Genomic DNA, 25,911 nt, shown 5'->3' on the forward strand with positions numbered 1-25,911 from the left:
TATTCAAAACTGGAAATCCCAAACCTGCTCCTGCCACAATCTTCACTATCTTGATTACTAGCAAGAAATCTGGGGGGTCATCCTTCACTCCTCTCTCACACTGCACTTGAGTCAAGAGGTCTTGGTGGCTCCACTTTCTCCTAACTGCTCTTCACAAGCTATTGTCAACTCAGCAGCCAGAGTATCCTGATGAGAGGCTGAGTCAGATCATGCTCTTTATACCTATTACTAAAGTCCCTTCTGTGGTCCCCACGCAGCCAACGCTAGTACTTCAACACGTAGGCACACGTCCACCTCATGGCATATGAAGACCCTTCCCGACGCACGAAGGCCATTCTTTCCCCCCAGCAGCTGTGTGGCCTGCACATTTCACACATTTACACAAAGAGGAGCTTCAGCAAGGATAGAAACCTTCGACCCACCACAACATTCTCTCTGCCCAGCACTTTGAAGCTCCTACCCCTTTAACTCTTCTCCACAGCACCCTTCATTGCGCGTACACACGCACGCATATGCATGCACGTGTTCTGTCTCCTGCCAAAGATTCCACGAGGGAAAAGGTTGTGTTTTCGACATGCAAATCAGCACCTAGCATAGAGTGGAAGCACCTAACTATTTGCTGATAGGCCCCTAAGGATCATCTGCTTTGTATGTCCTACAAGAATTTTTACATGGTTAAAAGTAAGCACAAGAACTTGCACATGGTTAAGCTTTAAAAAAAACCAAAAAGACAAACAACACATTGAAAACAACAGCTCAAAATAAGAGTCATATCACTGCTTAAAACGGGAAGGTTTATTAAGGTTTTTCCTCAAGAGGAACAGCCAAGCCCATGCTTCTTAAGAGAAGCAATTAGCAGGAAATGTATGTCACACCTTGAGCCCAGAACCACAGGAGGCTTCTTCTTAAAAAGCCAGAGCTATATCCCCCAATTCCCTTTTAAAGCTCTTCTTAATGTCTGCAAAACAGAATCCATGTCGCCTTCCCAGAAAACAGAACTAGGCATCTAGTTCAAAGTCTCCAACTGTTCTCAACAAGAATATTTAAGTTAAGACACGGCATTAAATAAATGGACTGTGCATTCAGCGAACCCAAGATGAAACTGCAGTAAAAAAAAATTTCATATTCAATGTAATGTCTGTACTACATTTTCAAGAATACCTTGCATTTTTTACATTTTGGGGGAATAGAAGTACTAAAAGCTTGGTGGTTTACTACCTCAAAGCTCACATTCATTTCCTTCCCTGCACAAGATGGGCTTTTTCCAGATCCTGGACAAGTACCCAAACCACTCTGCCCTTTAAAGTTTGGAGCCGAGCCAAGAGGGGCTATTTTAATACATATTTAAGTAGCACCTTAAATGAAGTACAAGACCCAAATAAAACAAAAGGTTATTTTACAAGCTATATTCTTCCTCCACATACCAATCTCTTCACACGCTGGTTTCATTACACACATACAATTTATAAGAGCATATTTTAGGTCTTCTAGCTTTCTACTGCGATTGCTTAACAAGGAAAATACTGAGGTAATCTTTCTGTTTCTCAGTCCTAAAAACAAAAATCAGATATACGAACTGACAAATACGTGTACCTAATGAGAAAAAAGAGGCAAAAATATTTAAACCTGGGCAGGTCCAGGTAATGGAGAACTTTCCTATATAGAGAAAAATAGCTCCAGACCAAGTAACCTGTCTGAATAATGCTGGTAATAAGGTAAAGATCAGTGCCTTCCCAAAGATTAATTTTTCCCAAGTACGTTTAACTGCAAAGAAGCAGACTGTTTCACTGAGGGGTAAAAGGTGGTCAGTTATGATGGCAGATCAAGATGCCAAAGAGAGATTACTTCAAAGCTGTGGGGGAAAGAGAGTAACATACCAACACCCATATTTCTCCAAACGTTCCTAAGAGAACTCTGTGACCACAGTTTAATAAATTACAGTATTTTTGTATCTTTGATGAATTTCTTACCTATCTTTCCTGTCCAGTAGATTGCAAATTCTTGAGGAAAGGCCTTTACGCCTTTTTGCAAAGCAAGCAGCGTTTTATATATAAGAATAAATGGACTGAATTCATACTACTCATTCAAGGCTTGTAGAAGGATTTAGCTGATACCCAAGCTCCCCCTGGTGGAGGGTAGAATGATAGATTACGTATTTACTTTTTAAAACTAGATTGTTTGGGGGCACTAGTTAAGCCATTAGTCGTTTGTTTTAATGGGGGAAAAATTATCAACTATGATATCAAGCTTCCTTTAAATTATATGTTACTCATCTGCCAAATCCCTACTTTAAAGAGTCACAAATACAAATGTTGTATCAGTTCTTGGATACTTATCATATGAGATTATCATATGAGATACTTATTTTACTTATCATATGAGATAATATCCTTGAGGGCTTTTTGACTTTTCAGCTATAAAAAATACATCAACTACATCTTATTTTGGGGCCCCTTCCCCTCTGGAACGAAGACTACAGAGTCCACAGGGACAAGATGAAAGCACACGCATCTCCCTTTCTGACAGGCTACCCTTGTGCCTCACTCAGCAGCGGCAGGTTCCCTGGCGATAGTTAACGCATGTCCCTGACTTCAGCAGGTCCTGCCGTGCGCAGTGCTGCCAGGACATCTCCTCATGGTCCTATCGCATCCCGAGTGGACTGTGTAAGATGTGAACAAGGAATCCAGCACTGTCTTTCTCTCCCACGTTCTAAAACTGAGGACAAACTGATGCTTTAGTCCAGCAGATTCTAACTTGGAAGCTACTTTTACTTAATGATTTTGTACCTATCTGGCAAATAACACCACAACCTATGGAACAGGTAATATTTAGCGATTTTTACTGATGTGTGAGATGTTTGTCTGTGATTTTAAGTCCAAAGGAATGTCTGAGAGGTGAGTCTTCAAGCAGAATGGCTCCAAAGGACCTTAAAATATGCTACCTTGACCTGGACAAACTGGCCCTAATGCTTCACTTATTTATTTTTAATTTATTGCATTTATTAGATTTTTGGCCCCTTAATCCCAGACATACGTGTAACTGGATCAGTAGATGGAAAGTATTAGTTAACTAAATTTATTAGAAACTCAAAAGAATACAATTTCCAAAAAAATTTTTTTTTTTTTTACAATATTTTAACATTTTCTCAGGTTGGTCAGAGTTTACATTTGAAATCTTATTCCTAAATCTGAATTTAGTAACTGATGGCCTGACCACATTCCTGGAAAGTCTCAGCAAGGTCTGAACACTACTTCATACCTGGTTGCAGCGAGACAGTATCTAGATCCCTGAGCAGTGATGTAGACTTTCTAGGACTAGTCTTCTCCTCAGTATTCAGGGACAAGGCACAGGGTTTTCTCAGCTTGTTTCTTTCCTTCGCCAGCACTAAACTGGCCGACAAGCTGTTCTGCTCTACCTCTATGGAGAACACATAAATCATACTGATACCCTAGATCCACATCCTCATCGAGCGCCATCTTTATAAAAACAGAAACAACTGGGAAGGAAAAGAAAAGCACCACTATATAGCCAGCTAAAATTTTAACTTAGCGATCTTTACCATACTACGACTACTATACTACCTCATATATAGTCGAAGCAATAGCAACTGACACACTCTTTGTACGCTTTTTCACTTTTTCCCACTTTTCTCAAATTTTTCAATCTTTTATAAAGCAAATTTGAAAATTTTTACATAACATTTCATTGGTGGGCTTATGCCCAACAAATTAACAATGACAAAAGGATTCCCTTGATGAAATTACAAGCTGTGGAAGATTTTAAATAGTAAAGTTAACCCCTGATACAGTATTAAACTTATTTTTACATATAAAAATAATACACAGTGGGATATCTTATTCAATAAGATACAATCTTTAAGATCAAGAGAGAATATACAAAACTATTCTATGTAGTCTGATGTAGTTTGCTGTATAGGAGGAATAAATACATCTAGAACAGAAAGTGTGAGGTCTGTTCTTAGAGAAATTACTAATGACTTAGGGGTTTAAAGCCAAGTGTTCTGTAGGTACAGGCAGAAAGGAACTACTGTATTTAAAACAATGTGGCCATTATAAAATAAAAGTCTTAAATCTATAAACAATAACAAAAACACACAAACCAAATGAAAATGTACTAAAATTTAATCATCCATAAAAGCTGTAATTTAATCTGACAGTAAAACACAAGAAGCAATATTAGAGTTGGTTTAGTATATTATATATTTTAGCTTTGAAAGCCATAGAAATCAGTTATCCCAGTTTTTTTCCTATAAAAGACCCATTTTTCCAAAGCATTATGCACAATTTTAATTAGAATATAATGACAGAATGATATTTCATAATTTTTAAATATAAAATGAAGTCAATGACTCAAAAAGTTATCTGCTGCAATGAGTTTGAGGGGAAATTTCATAATCTATATCATTACAGATATAAAGTATAATGGTTCAACTTTTAGTGCTTGACAGGGAAGAATCATGATAAAAAGGTCAATATGAAATCATCTGATTATAGTAGCAATATCTAACATTTGAAATGCATCCATGCTCTTTTGTATAATCATATTAGAGTCAAGTATATTTATTTTCACATCTGTTATAACTGCTATTGCAAAGGAGAAATACTATTGTCTTATTTTCCAAGAGATATACACAGAGCAATTTTTTTTTCTCCAGGGAATTTGTGCAAACCAATATAAGATTTAAATTCTTCACATAATATATAAAACAGGAGAAGCCTCTTCAGATTTAATTTTTGAAGTCTGGAATGCTGGCACTTCCCAATTAGGCAACAGTTCTTCATTCCTGTAATCTAGAACATTGAACAGATATATATTTATATATATACACACATATGGTTAACCTCTTGATGTCAGAAGATGGTAGTGAACAAGCAGATAATCATACAAAAAGAAACAGATATCGGCTGATTGTTACTAGACAACTAAATTACACTAAACAGCTACAGTAACAGGGCCATTTTAGTTTTATTAATTTCACCATCTGACAGTCCTGTGTGTAAAAAAGAAAACAGTCATTATTTTATTTCTATCCCATTATCATCTTTTTTTTTTTCCAAAAAGGAAATGACACCTGTGTATAAAATTTCTTTACACAATCATTTCAGGACTATAGAGTATTAGGACTACCACTTTTTTTTTTTTTTAAGATTTTATTTATTTTAGAGAGTGAGTGAGCCAGTGTGCACACAAGTGGGAGGAGGGTTGGGGAGGGAGAGAGAGAATCCCTTAAGCACACTCCATGCTGAGCATGGTGCCTGATGCTAGGACTCGTCAGAGGTTCTCAATTTCATGACCCTGAGATCATGACCTGAGCTGAAACCAAGAGTCAGACACTTAACTGACTGAGCCATGCAGGTGTCCCTAGGATTACCACTTCTAATATAGGTTAGGACCAGAAGAGATGACACAGAAAGAGCTGACCCCCATATGCAAGGGCAGAAGGCTCCACATTAGTTGTATTGCTCAGCAGAAAAGAATTAGGTTAAAGGAAGAATTTCCTCTTCAAGTCTTTAGAAGTGGGACATACTAAAAAGAGATTAACATGTTTCAATACGATCTTGCTTAAAGGGCAAGGTCAGATAGACTGCCCTTATGGTTCATGTACTCTTACTAAAAACATACATAGCTACTTAAATTTACCCCTCATCTTGGTACTTTTCATGTGGAATCAACATGGCACTTCCAGTCTATAATCACTCTGTGATTTCTTTGCTCTGCCAAGTATTCTGACTGCTAACTGACCCATCATTTGGTATTTTCAAACACTCATGGAGATCTCTGTTAGGCCGAGTTACATATCAGAGCCTAAGAATTTATACAACCAGGATGAAAATCTTCTTTCTAGATGTAGGCCAAGATTTCTCTCCTCTCAGGTAAAACACACTATACTGCAGGGTGTATATGAATGAATTTCCCTAACAGGCCAGGAGATGGCACCTCTTCCTTTAAACATAAGCTAGAACATTTTCTAGAGAACTGGAAATTAAACTAGGGTCAGCTAAGGTAATGGCATCAGCAAGACAATCAACAATAGTTGACTTAAGTAAGAGAGTTAGGTGATATAGCTCAGAATAGGAACTGGAGTCCTATTTTCCTTACCTTTGCACCCTCACCTAAACAAACTCCAGCAAATTTTAAAATAATCACCTTCAGGGAGCTAATGATTTATAGTTATTGAGTCAAGATTTCACTAAAAGCGTAAAGCAAACATCTGACCAGAATCTGTCTTTCTTAAATCCAACCAGAAGCAACCCCATGCTGTTCCCTCCTTTCTCCCCATTTTCCTTGACCTTCATTTAGGAGGGGGAGGGTACCAAGAAAATTAAATTAAACTAAATTAAAGGAGGGTACAATTACATAGTTGTTTTCCTGAAGAGAGAGATTCATCTAAGTCTCTAAGGAAGCACATATTCGTTAATTTGGTGCTCTGGAACAGGTAATCTTTTTGATGGACCCAAGAGACTTACAAGACTAAGTGTAACCAACTCTCAAGTGGGAACAGTAGATGTTCCTCTAACTGGACCAAGATTAATAATATGCACATAACCAGCATCAAATGACCTCATAAAATCAGTTCATGAAAATATTCCATTATGGTATAGTTTGTAGAGTTCGTGAAGATAAGTAGACACGGTTCACGGGATTTCATATACATAATTAGAGAAAAACACATGGTTCCTGCAGGGCGTGGTTTTTCACTTGACAGGCAGCTTCAATGCTGCCAGTAATTTCTCTCCAATGGGTTCACTTTAATGAAAACTTAAATGGTACTAAAGTCAACTATACTTAGAAGTCTACAGACAAAACATTTCAAAGAAGTCAACCTAGACCCGAGAGGAAATGACTACCAAAACATAGCATCAGACAGCCAGCAGAATGCTTTGATTTAAAAAGACTGACAATACCAACTCTGGGGAGGATATGGAACTCATCAGCTGCTAGCAGGTGTATAAAATGGTCCAATTGCCTTGAAAAACCTTTCAGCAGTATCTACTAAAGCTGGCCCTATATATAAGTGTATAGTCTGGGCATTTTGTTCCTAGGTACACACCAAATAGTAATGATGCATGTGTGCATAAAGACTCATGCAAGACTGCACAGAATTATCCATATAGTTCTCAAAAATATAAATGTCCATCAATAGCAAAATACATAAACAGACTGCTAGTACAGTCACACAATAAAAATGAACTACTGCCATATGGTACTGCAGTTGCATCTTTATTAAGATAATGCTCGAAAACATATCTTTGAGTAAAAGCAGCCAGACATAATACCTGTTTTTGTTAATGTTAAGCTCAAAGAGAGGCAAAATCAATGATGGTGTTGGGAATCAGGGCAGGGGTTACACTGGGGGAGGAATGACTATTACTGATACACAAAGGTGTGTTCACTTTGAAATAACACATCAAATGTGCACTTAAGCATTTTGTTTCAGATGAACCACATTCGACTTTAATTTGCCAGGAACTCAGGAGGGACCCTGGAAGGAATTCTATTTTTGGAATACTCGTTCTGTAGCCGGCACTGGGGACACAGCAGTGAACAAAATATCTGTGGTCCTCACCCTCAGTCAGCTTACAATCTCATAGGGAGAGAGACAAATTAGCAATAGATGAACACATCTACAAACTATATATCACATTTACAAGATGCAGAAACCTGGAAATACCCTAACAAGTGAAATGGGAAGTGGTTAGGGTTGGGGAAAGCCCAAAGTAAGAGCATGAGCAAGGCATTTGTTCTGTTTTCAGTATCTTACCTGGCTCAGAGCTGCTGCTTACTGTGGGTCTAAAGCAGCAGACATGATTTCTTTTTAGGCTTCTTCTTTTCCACTGGTGTTTTCCTATTTATCTGTCTGACCAGGTCATAAAATATCTAAAAAAAAAAAAAAAAAGAAAAAAAAAAAGAAAAGAAAAGAAAAAAAAAGTCTTATTCAACAAACACTTGAGCTCTTGCTCCACAAAACCACCTTGGTTCTGTTAAATGTTATTCTGCTCTTGGATCTGTATTTTGCTGCTTTAACAGCAGGTTTCTTAAAATGTGGCTCTTGGTTAGGGTAAAGCAGGACTTATCAACTTACCATGAGGGAAAAAACATGCTCTTAGATATTCAATATCGACTTAAGAAAAAAAATTAGTAGTGAAAAACAAGGTAGTGAAAAACAAGGTAAAAACTTGCTCTTAAATATTCAATATTAACAAGAAAAAAATTAGTAGTGAAAAACAAGGTAGTGACGTTTTATTCCTCATGGAATCTTATATGCTTCAAAACATAATGATTAAGGGAATAGTTGATGCTCAACTTGAATATTAACACATTTATTTTATTTTTTAAAAACTTCAAACTTGGGGTGCCTCGGTGGCTCAGCTGGTTAAGTGTCTGACTCTTGATTTCAGCTCAGGACAGGATCTCAATGTCCTGGGATCAAGCCCCATGACTGGCTTCCTGCTCAGCATGGAGTCTGCTTGTCTCCCTCTCCCTCTCCCTCTGCTCCTCCCCTCGCTCTCATGTGTGCTTTCTTTCTCTCTCTTAAATAAATCTTTAAATGAAAACAAAAAACTTCAAACTTACAGAGAAGTTGCAAGAATACTAAGGACTGGTTTATATTCTTTACCCAAATTCACCAATTAGTAACATTTAGCCATGTGTACATTATCATCTCTCTAAATACATTCTTATTTTCTAAACCATCGGAGAGTAGTCTGCATACAACAGGGCCCTTAGTGGCTGAGTGTGTATCTTCTAAGAGCAAGGATATTCTTCCATAACCATGTTACAGTTATACATTGAATACATTTAAGCACTGATTTGTTACTTTGTATCATCTACAGTGCAGATCCCAATATTATCAGTTACCCCAAAGATGTCCTATATAGAATTCCTGCTCCCTACCCTCAAAGGATCCATCTAGGATCACATACTGCATTTAATTTTCTGTCACTTTAATCTCTTAAAATCTGGAATAGTTCTTCAGTCTTTGTCTTTCATGACATTGTCATTTCTGAAAACAGATGGTTAGTAACTTTATATAACTTCCCTCAGTTTGGGTTTGTCTGATCTTTCCTCATGCTAAGATTTATGTATATTTTTGGCTAGAATAGGACAGAAGAGATACCATCTTCCTCTCAAGATACCACATGTAAAAGCATATGATTTCTGTTTGCTGTTTTTGGTGCTATTAATTTTGGCTAAAGTGAAAGGAGAAAAAGTGTGTGACCCCCATCTGAAGTGACAATCTCTATTAATACATCTTTTTGATTCATTTTGGATGAGAAATGCAAGGCATCAAAGACACAAATACAATAGTACTTATTTCACAGAAGCAGATTATCTTAATTCTGACAGGTTTATATGTTTCATAGTGCTAAGTATGCCCAAATATTGGAACAATTAAACAACAGATCAGATGAATTTGGTTCTTTGCTGTGAAATGCAAATACTTGCTTACTAATGACCTGAGAAGCAAATATCACAGAAACTCTTTACTATGACTCATCTGTAATAAATAGCACTTTGTAAAAGTATATCAAAAGTTATAGGGGGGCGCCTGGGTGGCTCAGTGGGTTAAAGCCACTGCCTTCAGCTCAGGTCATGATCCCAGGGTCCTGGGATCGAGCCCCATATCGGGCTCTCTGCTCAGCAGGGAGCCTGCTTCCTCCTCTCTCTCTCTGCCTGCCTCTCTGCCTACTTGTGATCTGTCTGTCAAATAAATAAATAAAATCTTTAAAAAAAAAAAAAAAAAAAGTTATAGGGACAAACAAAATCTGAATATGCACTGAACAGGGACTGTGCAAGTAACAATTTTCTTGATTTTAGTAACTGCGTTGTGGTCGCATAAGAAAATGTCTTTGATATAATGGTACATGCACTAACATATTTAGCAGTAAAGGAGTGTGATACGTAAACACGGACAGAATGTTAACTGGTGAATCTGGATGAAGAGTAAACAAATTCTTATTGTTCTTAAATACTTTCAGTAAATTTTAAAAGTAAAATAATTTTTAAAATCATTTTTTAAGATGGTCCTCAGATAAAACAATTTCATGTATTTTTTGAAATGGTCCTAAGATTAAAAGGCTAATTATTAAAAAGGAAAAAAAAAAGCCACTACTGAGTGATTTGTCTCAAAGCTTTAAGTGATTCATTTATATTCCTTTCTTTCTGCTCTATTCTCCCCACTGCCATCTTCTTCAAACCATTTAAGTTCTCTATTATGTTATTTCTAAGAAAGCTGAAAACACTGGATTTGCGAACAAAACAGCAGTTTGTTTCACAATTCTGAAACCCTCTAAGAACTTAATAAGCATAGCCACGAACAAGTTCTCATTTGTTCCCCAGCCTTAATGCATAATCTATAAGATAAAAAATTAAAAGGATAAACTATAACAGTCAAAGAATCAAAGCCACATGTTTCTTCATGCCAGCCAGTCTGGGGTTTCTGTACTACACTGACTGATTTTGCAGTGATATCCTCAATGACTTCTTTGGCAAACAAGGCCCACCTCACTGCAACAGCTGGTTCAGTGATGAAGGCAAGTTCAAGCTATAGTAAGTATTTGGTTAGACATACTCAAGAGGCCTCTGCCTACGTCCTTTCTCATCTCTCTGATCTACAGGAAAATCTAAAGGGAACAAAGAATACTTTCCCAATCCTTCTGCCATTACTCAACTGGGATGTCTTGATTCCAATTTGATTCTAGCCTCAGCAAAGAACTGTGATTCCACTTTCAGAACATAGCAAAAATGGGATGGATAAGAGTTTATCGTGTATATTCTGCTACAAGTAGCAGGAACTAGAGGGCTATTTAGTCAAGCAGTATGTCCCTGTGTGATTTGAAATTTGAATCCAACAGAAATCACATGTATATTCACAAAGCATTAGCTGTCTGAGGAACTATTAACTATCAAAGGAACTCTTAGCTGGATTATCAGGCTATAGAGAGAGAAACATTAAAAGACACTCAAATATTATACTCTAAAGTCTGTATGTCCCTCACAAGAGTAAAGAGCCTTAAATAGCTAACGTATTCCATATTGTTTTACTGTTCTCCACATTTAATAAACCCTCACATCAAGGTTTAACAACACTGCTATGAAAACAGAGCTCTGAGGCACTGGAAACTATAATCCAGGAGGCTTAGCAAGTAGCAGAGGAGTTCCCACAAACATTTAATGCTTTAAAGGTAAGGAACACCACCAGCCCATGGTGCTCAGTGGATCCTGGCCCCACCCAGCCCCAGCAGAGCCATGTCCTATGAAGCTGGTGGGCAGGTACCAGTGAGGGTGAGAACAGGGATAGTAAGGAACCAGATCCCTACGGCCAATCATCCTACAGTGGTGACCCTGCACTACTGTTTCCCTAGCCAACCTCACACATCATCCTAATGCTTTTTTCCCCCAAGATTGATTTATTTATGAGACAGCGAGCATGCAAGGATGCATAAGTCCCCTCCCAATGCTTTTTATCTCTGTTTTCCTTTTCTTTTCTTTTTCTTCCTTCCTTCCTTTTTTGAGAAAAGACTGTATGAAAACTTAAAATTTTAGGGGCTCAGTTGGTTGAGCATCTGCCTTCAGCTCAGGTCATGATCCTGGGGTCCTGGGATGGAGCCCTGTATCAGGCTCCCTGCTGAGAAGGGAGTCTGCTTCTCCCTCTCCCGCTGTCCCCCCACCTTGAATGAGCGCTCTCTCAAATAAATAAAATTAAAAAAAAAACACTTAAAATTTTATCATTAGTCACATTTTTCAAAATAACATCTATAAAACTGTAATTCCACAACAGAGAAAGCTAAAGCTAAAAGCATATCATACTTCCTTTCATTTACTTGGCAGTGAAAAAGAAATGACTGTTGAAGACCTCAGTAGGACTTGTTCCCCACTAGGATGTAAACTTCTCTAGGGCAGGAACAGTGTCTGTCTGGATCACTGTTACCCCAGTGCCTGACACACTGCCAGACACACAGGCACACAATCAATATCTGCTGAATAATGAACTTTATGAATGTTTTATGTACTTACAAAAATTGGTTTTACCTAAAAAAGTAAGCTTTATCATTCTCGGTTATTTAAAAAGAGAGGATGTGTAACAAGCTCAATTTTTTTGCTTGTCAGATGTTAAAGTAACTTAATCATTTTAAAAGTCAAACAACAGCCTACAACCATAATATTAAGTCAAGGAAAAGTGACCTACAGATCCAAAGGCCAGAGAAGAACAGCAAACAAACATAGGATGCTGATAACCTAAGGCCCTCGTAACTCTCACATATGGTTATGAGTGAGCTGAGTTGAAGGATTACCTGTGATGCCACAAATGACAAGCAAACAGGCCAGTGAAGACTTGTGAATTACAGGGAAAGGAAAGAAGCATCCTCTGATTGGTTGGTTTGTTGTTTTAAAAAGCTTATGTTAAATATGTTAAAATTAACAAAAGCAAAGAGAACCTCTTGAGGTTTTTGTCGGTGGGTGGTGCTAGTTGGAACTGCACAGATCTTCAGGGATCCAGGAGGGTACTGGACTGACACCCAGACAGTAGGCATGCTGATTAAGCACGTCCTGTCACAGCTACGTTCTCAAGATGGTTGGAAGGCTTAAGTCAGAGACGAAAAAAGCCTTGGGCACCTGCCTCATCAGGCCTCAAAGAATGGGTGAATTCTAGTTCCACGTCTATGCTCAGATTCCTCCCTATGAGTCAGAAACCAAAGGAAGGCCCGACTCAAAACACCAAATTCTGGGATACCCATGAGGTATTACCTCATATATCTTTCTGTATAACCTAAGTTCATAAGCTCAATAACTACTTTGATTTTTGTATTTTCCTACTTGACTTTACAACCTATTTACACACATGTGCATAGGTAACTCTGCAAGGGTGATAGGACCATCTGCACACACTGCCTTCCGGCATATCATTCAGAAGCTTAGCAGGACTTCAAACACATTGTTTAACTTAAACTTTCTCTCTGCCAGTAAGGTAAATATAAGTGTCTTCATCACAGCCATCAAAGTGATTTTATGTAAGTGAGGAAGTATGGTTTCTAGGAATTACTTAGTGTTCTCTATACACTGATAGATTCAAGACCAATTAGAAGAACAATTTTTTTTCTTCAAAAAATTTGGTTTTGGCTATTACCTTAAAAGAAAGATAACTAAAAAGGCACTTAATTTGTGCTGTCTAGCAGCTGTAGGTTACCTCGTTAACGTTGATCTTTGACTTTGCAGAAGATTCTAAAAAGGCACAGTTACACCACTGTCTTGCTAAGTTCTGACCCTGTTCTTTGCCAACTACTCGTTCATCTTCCAGGTCACATTTATTGCCAACCAAAATCATTGGAACCTGTGGGAAGGAAAAAACGCAATATGAGCACTAGCATACTTGTTCCTTAGCCTCTTTTAAGTAAGTAACTACCTGTCACCAATTGAAATCTATTAGTTAGGACTATAAGCTTCACCAAGTGCTTAAAAAATTCTATGTATGCATATTGGGAGAAAGAAGGTAGATAGAACAGAAAGAGACAGAAAAAATATGGAAGAGATGCTACTATGTTCATTAGCTCAATTATTTTAAGGATATAATGGTATAATTCTCATGTGGACTACTAATAATATAGCTGAATTCCAAGTACAAAAATGTGAAGGAAAAGGAACCTCCTGCAATGCAGAGAAGAATGTATTCATTGGGCCTGTGGTTTAAGTGCTTCATCTCCCAGGTCCAACAGGTTCCAAAAGTAGTTGGCAAGACCAACAAGGTAACAAGTTCTACTTCTATATTTGACATTAGATCTGAAGACCAGTTTAGGTGAGATATTAAGAAGCAATAACAATTAAAGTAGAGCCACAAAGCAGCTATGCCTTCCCTTTTCCCCCCGTATCAGAAATGCGGCCCCTACTTGCAATAAAACAAGTTGCTAACAAACTGTATAACATCCTTAGATAAAAGGTGTCCACAGAACAGTCATTTGTGAGGTGATGGGCACTATACACAAGAAAGGATTTAAGGGACATGGTGGATCTTGTACCAAAACCAGGCAATTATCACATGTTAGATGACATACTAAACATCTACAAGGCCATCTTTTTTAGTTAGGACACGTGATGAAGAGATTAACATTACCAGAGTTTAGTAGATTTGCATGTAATTGCCTATGAAAACAGAAGTCTCTTTGATAAATTACTCATAGGAAGGAAAAGAAGTATTCACTAGGTTACAGATGATCTTGAGTCATTTGATAGAAATCCCTTCCGCCTACAGTATTACCCGAAGTTAAGGTCCTGAGCAGGTACATATGTTCCCATTAATAATGAGAAAGAACACAAAAAACAGAAAGAAAGGTACAAATGAAATTTTATATCCCAATTTATACTACTGAAAAGGAACTCTCTGTAGTTCAAAAGTGAGGTAAACATGTAAAATATACATTTCATCTTTGCAAAAAAGCACAACAGCAATGACATTATTCATCAAATAAGACAAGAATTCTGCAACAAAAATAAAATTAAAAAATACAAAAACCCAGTGAATTAAAATCTTCAAAATAATTCAAAGGAAAAAAACTGTAAGTACAAACTACACCAAGAGAGTTATAGAAGTGGAAAATACCATTATGGTTCTTACGAATGTTCTTTGAACACTGTTTCTGAAACATAACTACCACCTTTCAAAGCTCAACTCAAGTCCCACTTCTACCAAGTACTCTGACTCCTCTTCCTTCCCTACTGCACTTATTAACACACAGCACAATGAACACTTTATCATACATGCCCCTATCTTAGCATATAATTTGTAGGTAAATTTAGAAAGTTGTAAAATTTTTTTTGATCACGACTTTAGATATGTGGTAGCTACCCTCCAAATCCTCTTAATAGAAAACCAGACACTTTTCATTTGGACACAGAGAGATAGCAGTATGTCTTACAGTGAGAAGAATAGGGGCACTTGGGTGGCTTCGTCAGTTGAGCATCTGCTTTTGGCTCAAGTTATAATCTTGGGGTCCTGGGATCGAACCCCATGGGCTCCCTGCTCAGCGGGGAGTCTGCTTTTCCCTTTCCCCCTCCACTCGTGCCCTGTCTCTTTCTTCCTCTCTCAAATAAATAAATAACAATCTTTAAAACAAATAGAAAAATACTTACATCTTCTGTGTCCTTAACCCGTAAAATCTGTTCCCTCAGGTCCTGTAAGTCATTAAACGTGGACTGAGCTGTAATAGAATATACTAGTGCAAACCCTTGGCCATTCTTCATATACAAATCCCTCATTGCTGTAAACTGTTCCTAGAATAAAAAATGTACAATTATAAGTATGATTTCTTGAATGTACACTGGAACAATTTAAATCTGAATAATCATATATAAGCTACTGAATTTTTTCTAACATGCTCTCATGACAAGAATATAAGATCTATTACACAGTTTTTAGAAACTTTGAGGTAGATGTTCTTGTTCCCTACTTACACAACTAGAAGCAATGACAATGAACTAAGGAATTAGAAGGGAGATCTTAACCACCTTATCATGTTATACCATGGTTTCTGTGTGGTTTAGAAAACTGTATATAATTCCTTTTTACATATAGATCCTAATTAAATTATTCGGATGCTACTAAAGATGACCTCCAAGAAAGTGCTGTTAGAAAAGAGAAGTCCAAGTACTGAATCCTGAGGCCCTCCAACATTAAGGGGTTGGACAGATGAAGACAAATCAGGAAAGGAGATTTAGAAATAACCAATGATAGAGGGAGAAAACCAAGCAAGTGTTGGTTCCTGGAAGCCAAAGGAATAAAATTTTTACAGAGGATAGTGATCAACTGAGTTGGAGGTTGCTGAAAAGTCCAAGGGAGTTGAGGATACATTCAGAGGACTGACCATAATGATCAAGCCATGGATTTGAAGCTATGTGAAGAGGGGGTTAGGATATGAGGACAATCAAAGTTGGTGGGATAAATGGACTGAAGGTTCCAGTGAAGCTTAAAGTATAAAAGGAAGTGAGATAAAACAACAAGAGGTGGAGAATAGCATGCCTAAAAGTGAGATGAAGGTAGTATTCATATAGTCTGTTATTGGTAATCATATAGTCTACGTAAGACCATGGGCAGGAAGGCTGAAGCAGTATGGAGGTCAATAAACTGGTAGGCTGAGGAAATGGATCATCTATAATATCCATACAGATTTTACTGGAATACTAAAATCACCAAGAATTCTGACTGAAGCAGTGATGAAGAGAGTGAGCAAAAATCTTCAAGGAATAAGGAGTGATCTGGGACACAATTAATGAAGATCAACTGCTTTCCAAGCTTTATGGAAGGCCCTGGGGACACAGACAACTGAACAGGCAATTATGACCCAGTACATTGAGCACTAGGATGGGAGAATGACAAGATATTTAAGGGCCCAAAGGAAAGATCTCTATGGTAGGGAAGAAATTCCTTAATTTGGACAAGAAGAACAAAGACCACCTTCACACTTGTGGAGGTGATGAATGGAAAAAGGACAAAAGCGCTCTTTAACTCTTGGCATATCTGGGAACGGAGGGGAATGACTGCTGATTCAGAAGCTAAGGAAATAGGGGGGTTGGAATGGCAAAAGGGGGAGATATTTTGAGTCAACATATATAAGAAAGATGTAGTTCTAATGATCCCAAGCTTCCTACTGGAATCAAGATCTATTTTCCCACAAAAGAATGGAAAAATACAGTATCATCATTAGCACTACAACTGCTCCAGTCTACTTATATGTCTAATGACATGAAACTTTCTCATCATTTTTATAAAATTATGTGGAAAATTTGTGCTAAATTTTAAACAACTTACAACATTAAAGAATACCATCTATTCTAAAGCTAAGAATTGCCCAATAGGTGAAGTCTACATATATGGAGAAAAAAAGAAAAATCACTTAACATGTGCATTTATGGCAGTATAACAGGAAATCATCAGTAATTAATAACAAAATTATCAAGGAGATGACAAATGAAGGCAATGAAAACACTTGGAGCTCATATAAATAACTATATATCACTTGTGCCAAGGGATTTATAATCACTGTCACATTTGATCATTAGAAGCACCCTATGACATACTAATGTCATCATACAGTAGTCATTTAAAGTTGACAAAAATGAAGCTCAAAATAATCCTAAAGATTTTTGTCAGAAAACATGTATCTGTCAACATCCCCTTGAGATGTTAAAATACTAATAAAAGGCAAAACCAATTTTGATAAAAATTAATGACTATGGTGCCAAGAGACAAAGTCTTATATAAACCCAGAGAAATACCTATTTTACCTAAAATTCTGGATTTAAAATACCCTTTTTTTCTTCAAAGCAGTGATAGGGTAATCCTTTACTTCAATATAGAAAGAAGATAAGCAATGTACACATTCTGTAGGCGAACTCGACACAATATTAAGAGTAGTATGTGGGCATGAAGTACAGCGCAGATGGTTGGAATCACATAAGAAAATTTAAGAAACCCTACTTTTAGATAATTAGTTCTTAATCAGAACAATTACTTTTACTCGGAGGAATTATTCAGATGATAAAACCTGTTCACCAACTAAAATCTATCAGAAAAAGAGAAAACATCCTTACTGTTCCTGCTGTGTCCAGGATTTCGAGCATACACTGTTGGCAATCTACTTCAACTTGCTGTTGGGGAAGGAAGGAAAAATAAAGAGTAATATCAAAATCAAAACGTCAGTCTAATTTCCTCCCACCTCTTCACTCCAAGTACCTATTAACAACTACAAAGCCTTTTCTCTAGGAGTTTGCTATACTGGCTGAGATTTAACTTGGTACTATAATAAAGAACAGGAGGTCTCAAGCATGTTCTATTAATACTACGGAAGCCAGGACTGTTAATGCTGAGTTTAGATGTTTTCTGACCACTATAACTGCGTTAATGATTTTTGCTATTATAAGGCAATGGTCACATCCTCTCATTTAAGAAAAACTGCAACAAACAGGTATAGTTCTAACAGAAATAAAAAATGGAGAAAATTATGTATATATTATCTTCAAAGAAAACAAAGCACAAATGTATTAAATAGATCAAAATGCAGACAAGATTTTAAAGAAAATTCTGCCAATTTACCACATTCCAACTGCTAAAGTTATACCAAAATATGCCCCAAATTAAATACACAGAAAAATTTTAAGAGATAAGGGGAATGCAGAGGTGCTAAAATGAGTAACACTGAACTCACACAGTCCTCAAGACTTTAAGAAAAAGGTAAATCTTTGGAAGAGTTATGTGCATTAGGTGAAATTTTATATTCTAAATTTATATTATATACTGAATTGTATCTCCCCAGTGTTTTATAAAGTAAGAGAAGGTTGGCCTAAAGAAAGTATCAACTATGAACCTTGTTGAACATTTTTAATAAAGAAGTAACCAAGAAAAGGGTCAAATCTTCAACATTCTAGGTACAGATCTGTTTGTAGTTACAGCTTTTGCCAGTAGCGTCTTGGGGAGCAATTTTAGTACTGCAACACTGCCTTCTAAAAATAAGCATATTGACATAAGGCCTATTTTCAATGCTTCTGTGTCAGCTCAGGGATTGCTGAGAAGCACCATGGGCGGTGCTACAAACCCACTGTGGCACCACTTACAGGACTCCTGTGGGGACCTGCGCAATCAATCATTAAGTGCGCATGCTCAAATGAATAATGAGTTAGGTCTGTAGTTTCTCCATGTACCTAGAACACAATTTTATTTCCAATTTGCAGATAACAAAACTGCTCTGCCAGTATGGCTGGATGAGCTTATATAATTTAACAAAACTTATGACACCACTAAAGGTAAATTCTACAACATCTAACAAAGTAATCCTTTCCTATTTGTTGAAAGGTTTAATTCTCTGCCTCCCCCCTTAACATACTTGGGAAATAAAATCATGAAAATTCCTCGTAATGCTAGACTTATAATTAAATAAAACAGTATTTTTTGGTCAAGACTAATTTTTTTCTTCTGAATAATCTTTATGTTTTAGAACTTTGGCATTAGAGTCACAATAAAACTGAGCAGAGGGGCGCCTGGGTGGCTCAGTCATTAAGCGTCTGCCTGCAGCTCGGGTCATGATCTCAGGGTCCTGGGATCGAGCCCCGCATTGGGCTCCCTGCTTGGTGGGAGGCCTGCTTCTCCCTCTCCCACTCCCCCTGCTTGTGTTCCCTCTCACTGTGCCTCTCTCTGCCAAATAAATAAATAAAATCATAAAAAAAAAAAAGAATTCATGTTATTAAAAAAAAAAACTGAGCAGAAAATACAGTGTTTCCATATACCCTTCTCCTACTCTCCACTAGCCTCTCCTACCATCAGCCTCGCACACCAGACTGGTACATGTATTAAACTTAGTGAACCTACGTAAAAATACCATTATCATGCAAAGCCCATAGTCTACTTTATGGGTTTACTTTTGGTGTTGTATATTCTATGGGTTGGGAAAATGTGTAATGACATGTATCTACCATTATAGTATCATACAGAACCCAGTATCTAATTTCTTATAGTCTAAAGATATATAGTCTAAAATCTCTTAAAGTTATTATAAAACTAAACCAAAATAAAAACTTTTGGTCACTGGTTAACTTCGAGTATAAAAACGATCTTAATTTTCACAAAAAGAGTTGTCAAAAATATACCTAGTCTACATTAAAAATACCCTCTACCAGGAGAATGTGTACACTAAGAACAGATTACTAATCAGTAACAGAACATTGAGTTCTCTGTAGCTAAATAGTATTTTATGAGAAATACTCTGTCCTGGTGAAACTTTTAAAAACAGTTAAAGAAGATTTATATCACTTTGCAAAAAAAGATTTTTAAAAAGCAATTCTGTGGATCAAGTCTTAAAGTCCTAAGGAACTATTTGCAAGCACGTGTACACAAGTTTCACATTTTACCTTTCTGTAGGAATCTTCTATCGTTGGGTCATATTTTTCAACAAAAATTCCCTGAACAAACTGAACTGTCTAGAAAAAAAAAGCAGAGAAAAGTTAAGTACTTAAAAGAAAAATCAACTTTTCCATAATGCTACTTATACCATTATTAAAATGATAAAGACTAAATGAAATTACGTGAAAATTCTGGATAAACATGCAGATGTATGGTCTCATTATTTTTCAATACAAGAATACACCCATACCTAAGAGGGCACATTGAGAAAGGAGATGGTCATGTTAAAGGCTGTGAGCAATGCTGCAGCCAACTCCCACTGTGAAATAATTACTATATTATTTCAAAACACAACGAAGATATAAATAAGGACACAGATCCCAATTAACGAAAAAAATGAAAATTTACCAGTATTTAAACTCCTAATGCCTCTTTATGTATCTACAGTAACTTTTATTTCATGCTCTTAAAGGAATGAGACAAAAGGTTCTAAATCTTCCAAAATCTTAAAACAGTCTCATTGTGGGGGAAAAGAGAAAAGGAAATTAAAAAGTACCGAATTTACTAAATTTATAGTCATATCCAAGTTCCATGTTCTCCCTAGAAGTAGTTATTTTTCCCATCTGCCAGCTGAGATTCCAAATATACAACCTTTTTGCTTCTGAAGCCTTACTTTTTTCATTGGAAACACTGCTTACTCATCTTTTCCAGATTACCTACTTCTCTCTCTAAGATTTCTAAAAACACAGACTTATCTGTATCTTATCATTTGGTAAATAAAAAGAAGTACTGAAGATGGTTGTGAAATACTGCCTGGACAGCTTTAAAATAGGGTCTGGTATACCGCCGCATAAAAGTAAGGAAGGGTAAGAATGTGGCCTGAGGTCACCTACACTTAAATTATGCACTTTCGGGGCGCCTGGGTGGCTCAGTGGGTTAAAGCCTCTGCCTTTGGCTCGGGTCATGATCTCAGGGTCTTGGGATCGAGCCCCACATCAGGCTCTCTGCTCCGCAGGGAGCCTGCTTCCTCCTCTCTCTCTGCCTGCCTCTCTGCCTAGTTGTGATTTCTCCCTGTCAAATAAATAAAATATTTTTTAAAAAAATTACGCACTATTTTAGCTTGAGCTAAACACATTAACTGCAATATAGTAAACTTCAAACTTCTTCCTCTTACTAAGCTCCTGTTCTTCAAAGGGGACTCAGGATATAATTATACCAAAAACTTTAATCATTATTTTTATCAAGGATTTAATCACCTCATCATTTTAGTACTATGTAGAATTCGATTGTGGAAAACTTCCTAATAATGCTTATACTAGAACAGAGATTCTCAAAATGTGGTCCAAAGCAGATGTTTAGGACAAAACCTACTGTCCTCATTATACCATGACATACTTGCTTTTCTCATAAATTTACAGTGTTTTTCCAAAGGGTATGTAACATATGCTATAGCTAGACACTAGATGCAGAAGCCGGTATGAGAATCTAAGTGCTTTCTATAAGCCCATTGTTAGAGACTAGCACAAATAAAAAAAATCTCCCACCTTTCACTTCCTTCTTCATAAAGCAAGCTTTCATTATTTCTCTGAATCTCATCTCAGTTCTCAGGGACATCTCATTCACTGATACCGACTTTTATTTTATAAAAGTCCTCCTCTACCTTCTTTACCTACTGTCCTTTCTGTGTTAAAATCAAAAACAGAGACAAGCCTGAAAATTCCCTGAGCAGATAAAACCAGTTTACTCATGTAAACAAAGCTTAATTTAGCTTATTTAGCAAAGCTAAATTGACCTGGAGGTCATTTCTTGCTTATGCCTCTGGAAATCAAAACCAAAACATACAACTTCCCAAGGTTGATATGAGGTAACCACTAACCAATTCTCTATAATTTAAAGAAAATTCTAACACGATAACCAGTCACTGAAGAAGAGTCACTGCTTTCTCACTCTATAAGCTGCTTTATTATAACAATATACCCCTGAGACTCATTCCATGTCCTGGTTTGAAGGTTCCTGGTTTGCAAACTGTCCTTTTGGTGTGTGCACAATGAACTTACTAATTATTACTTCAGTGATTCATTAATTTTAGTTCTGTTATTTCTTGAACTTTTGATACCTGTAACAATTACTCCTGTCCTCTCCAATATCACCATTGTCCTTTCCACGGGATTACTGCCTCCAGCACACAAACCATTTGCTCTACCATCTCCCACCCAGAAATAAAAATATCCCTTAACTCAACTATTCTTCCAGCTTCACCCCCCTCTCTCTCCTCCCTCTGATAATCAGACTTCTTCATCTGTCTACATTCGTGGTTCTGTTTCTTCAGCACTCACTCACTACACAACCTACCCCACAGCATGGTTATGGCACTATATCACCTTACTGAAGCTTGCTTTTATCAAGTCCAGCTACCTCCATGTTTCTGTATCATCTCTTTCCTCTCTCCTTTACCTGACTTCTGGGCAGTCAAGTAAAGATGCTTTCCTTACATTCAAGTATAAGATGTACTCTTCTATGCTGGATCCTTCAATCCTATCTACTCTCTAAAGGTTGAGAGGTATTCAGAGCTCAGTCCTGAGTTGTTCTTTCTCTAATCTCTCCCTAGACAACTTCACTTATTCCTATGGATTTTTTTTTTTTTTGAAAAGTTAATACCATGGGCATAGGACAAAATACAAAAGACACTAAAGAGTATGCAGTGGTAACCAACCCTACCTATCACCTTTGTTCCCAATTATCCAATTCTACCCCCAAGTAACCAGTATAGTTTATTTAACCTTGCAGAGATGGTCTCTACATTTTACACTATCTTACTTCTCACCCTCCCTTTTTCTTCGTTATCAAACGATCGTCTACACTGTGTGGTACCTTCTTGCCCCCTAAATAATACATCTTAGATATCACTATATATCAGTATATACAGAGCTGCTGCATTCTTTTTAATAGTTATATATTATTCTACTCAAAATGTGTATTAAAAACTTATTTTTAACCAACCCTTACTGGTAGACATTTAGGTTGTTTCCAAACTCTTACCACTGTAAGGAATGTTGCAATCGATAACCTTGACCAGGTTATTCTGTATATATGAACTTTTATGTGAAATTTCAAGAGACTTGCTGAATTAAAGTTATATACATTTAATTTTTTAAGTTTTTTTTTTTTTTAATTTAAGTAATCTATACACCCAGTATGGGGCTCAAACTCACAACCCTAAGATCAAGAGTCGCATGCTCTTCCAACTGAGCCAGCCAGGTGCCCCGAATATATGCATCTAAAATGACAGATATTCTCATTCACCACAGAGGTACTAATTTACAGGTACTAATTTAAAAGTAACATAATTCTCATGAAATTAAATACTGCTGATATATACATGGTGCCCCAAATCATGTAAGTCTCTTTTAAGGTTATTATCTTGAGGAACTAATTACTTATTTGATGTATTTACTTTAACATCTCACATAACCAAATTTGACATGACTTTTGATTTTTACTTTCAGATCTGCTCATTCTCCAGTGTTTCGCTTTTACTTAAATGATCATCCATAAAATTAATAGTTCAACAACTAGAACTTTGGGAATCATCCTCAACAACTCCTTCTCTCCTAGTCCTCACACCAATCCAGCACCAAGTTATTTAATTCTCAAAACATCTACTCTTCTCTCCTTCACTGCCACAGCCCCAATGTAAGATTCCACAAACAATAATCTGGGGTTCAGCATTAACTCCCAACTGGTCTCCTGTGTCCACTCAGCTTCTCTTCTAAATCACTTCACACTGAACACAGTATTCTCTTTAAAACATGTATCTAATCCTGTCAACACCGCTCCCACCTCCCAGCCCCTGAAAAAAAACAAAAACAAAAACATTTTCAATGGGTTCTCACAACATTAGGAGTTAAGTGTCAAGTTCTTATATGGCCTTCAAGTCATGATGTGGTCCCTGCTTCTCACTTCATTTCCCTCTACTTGCCTTCCAGTTCACTCATGCCACAGCACCTGGGACCCATTCTTAGTTGTTCAAATGCTAAGTGAGGTTCATTTGTCATAGCAGTCTCTCTTAACAGTCTGTACTTTTCTTTCCAAGTATCTCTTTCACAATTATAATGAGGTAGTTCTTCATTTAACTTTGTAATTATTGTATCTCTTCCACTACATGGTAAGCTCTGAGGGACTGTGACTGTTTTTGCTCACTCTTGTCACCCTAAAGTCTGACAGTACAGAAGCTCAATGAATATTTGCTAAATAAATACAGCATGTCTACAAAAAATAACTTCATTTCACTTAAGTCTAGAGTGGAAGTAGGGTAGGACTTACTCCACTAGTATCTGAAATAATCAGTATTCCCCCACTGGAATGTAAGTTCCTTAAAAAATGAGAACAATCTTACTCCTCTTTGAATTACAATCATATTAGCACATGTTAGGCAGTCAGTAAATATTTGCTTAAGTGAAAGACTGAATGAGGCACCATTGTAAGCTACACATCTGTGGTTACTGAATGAATCTTTGTCCCCTGTGGGCCAAATACTAGGCATATAAAAAATACTGCCACCTTTTCTCACTAATGACTAAAAGTCTAAGACAAGCAAATATCAATGTTCTTCTTGTATTATACTAATTAAGTTAGAGTTAGGTGGCTAACTTACCAGAGCAGACTTCCCCACGCCTCCTGAACCAAGGACCACTAGCTTGTACTCACGCATGATGTGGTCTGTTTAAATACTGACAATCTGGGGAAAAAAAAACAAAAACCTAAAGATTAATAAACCTGCCAAGAATAGCCTAAGAATATGCAACTGTTACATGAAATATATGATGTATTTTGGTTTTTGTTTGCTTTTTCCCTTAAGGCTATTAAGGGGAACAGAGGAACACAGTAAAACCATGCAGATTCTAAGCTAAGTTTATAGAACCACTGCCAGGCATTTTAATTCATTAAAGATCACCTTTGACTAGGCATCAGTCATCCTTAGGGCCTGTTCATGTTACTTGTCAGAGTGTTTGACCAGAAAATAAGGTGATTAAAACTAGTAGTTGTCTTGGGGCGCCTGGGTGGCTCAGTGGGTTAAAACTAGTAGTTATCTTATAACTACAATCACGAACCTAATTCTTTACAAAGCTGTTGTTTAAATGACTTAACACACTTTTTTGAAAAGTTCACTCATTAGCATTAATGTATATGCTATTTTATTTACTTAAAACAACATATAGTAATTATATACTATTTTGTTCATTATTCTATTATAGCTGAACCATGTAAAATGTTACTTGAAAATTATTAGGATATGAAAGGGATATTAATGAAACTGCTAAAACTCTATAAGTAGGGATTAGCAATATGCTCCATAAGGCCCAAATTGCTAGAAAGGCAAAAAAAAAAAAAAAAAAAGAAAAGAAAAAAAAAAGAAATATAAACTTTATTTTTTATCTCCATAGTTATCTTAAAAGCTAATACGGCAGGTAAGAATTTCCAAAGGCCATAAGTACGAATAATAAGTACGAATAAGTACGAATGGACTTTCTATTCCACAGTAAACAGCTAAAACACCAGAAAACATGAAACAGCTGTTTAAAGATATCCGACAATAAGCAGTATAGGAGGACTATGATCTCTGAGTGTTGCGACAAGATGAAGTGAGGCCTACACGTGCCCTGGCTTTATGTTTGGAGGAACTTTTCAGGCTGTGGTACAGGAAGGAAGAACTCAAGCAGAGACCAAAATGTGCATCAGAGAAGAGGCAGTTAAGCACAGAAAATTCCAGAAATCTGCACAGACGTTCACTTGAGTCTCTGGCCAAACATTAAGCAGAACATGCAGGATGACACTCCGTGACATAAAGGCAAAGAATAAGTAGGGATCTATAAGCTGAACAATTCTAGGGTGCTGAGAAATATTGGAAATTTTGGTCAGGAAAGTTCCCCTTGTTGAAAAACGGCAATTCTCTTGAAATCCCAGAAGATTCAGACTTCTTGAGAAGCTATGCAAGACAGAAGAAA

The 25,911-nt window shown here is 36.9% G+C and overlaps 1 protein-coding gene across 1 annotated transcript in view; it reads right to left on the reverse strand.

The window, feature by feature from the left end:
• Nucleotides 1-4,124: 4,124 nt before the first annotated feature.
• The window catches only part of RAP1A (RAP1A, member of RAS oncogene family), a 78,020-nt gene continuing 56,233 nt past the window's right edge, over nt 4,125-25,911 (reverse strand). The window contains exons 2-8 of the mRNA XM_080801624.1: nt 24,561-24,644; nt 19,915-19,983; nt 17,605-17,661; nt 15,148-15,288; nt 13,211-13,354; nt 7,784-7,899; nt 4,125-4,811 (exon numbers count right to left, since the gene is read on the reverse strand). Of these exons, the coding sequence (XP_080657750.1) occupies nt 7,813-7,899; nt 13,211-13,354; nt 15,148-15,288; nt 17,605-17,661; nt 19,915-19,983; nt 24,561-24,617 (555 nt within the window). The 5' untranslated portion in view covers nt 24,618-24,644 and the 3' untranslated portion in view covers nt 4,125-4,811; nt 7,784-7,812. The remainder of the gene's footprint in view (nt 4,812-7,783; nt 7,900-13,210; nt 13,355-15,147; nt 15,289-17,604; nt 17,662-19,914; nt 19,984-24,560; nt 24,645-25,911) is intronic.

This window comes from Martes martes, assembly GCF_963455335.1.
Source record: "Martes martes genome assembly, chromosome: 4".
Taxonomy (NCBI): domain Eukaryota; kingdom Metazoa; phylum Chordata; class Mammalia; order Carnivora; family Mustelidae; genus Martes; species Martes martes.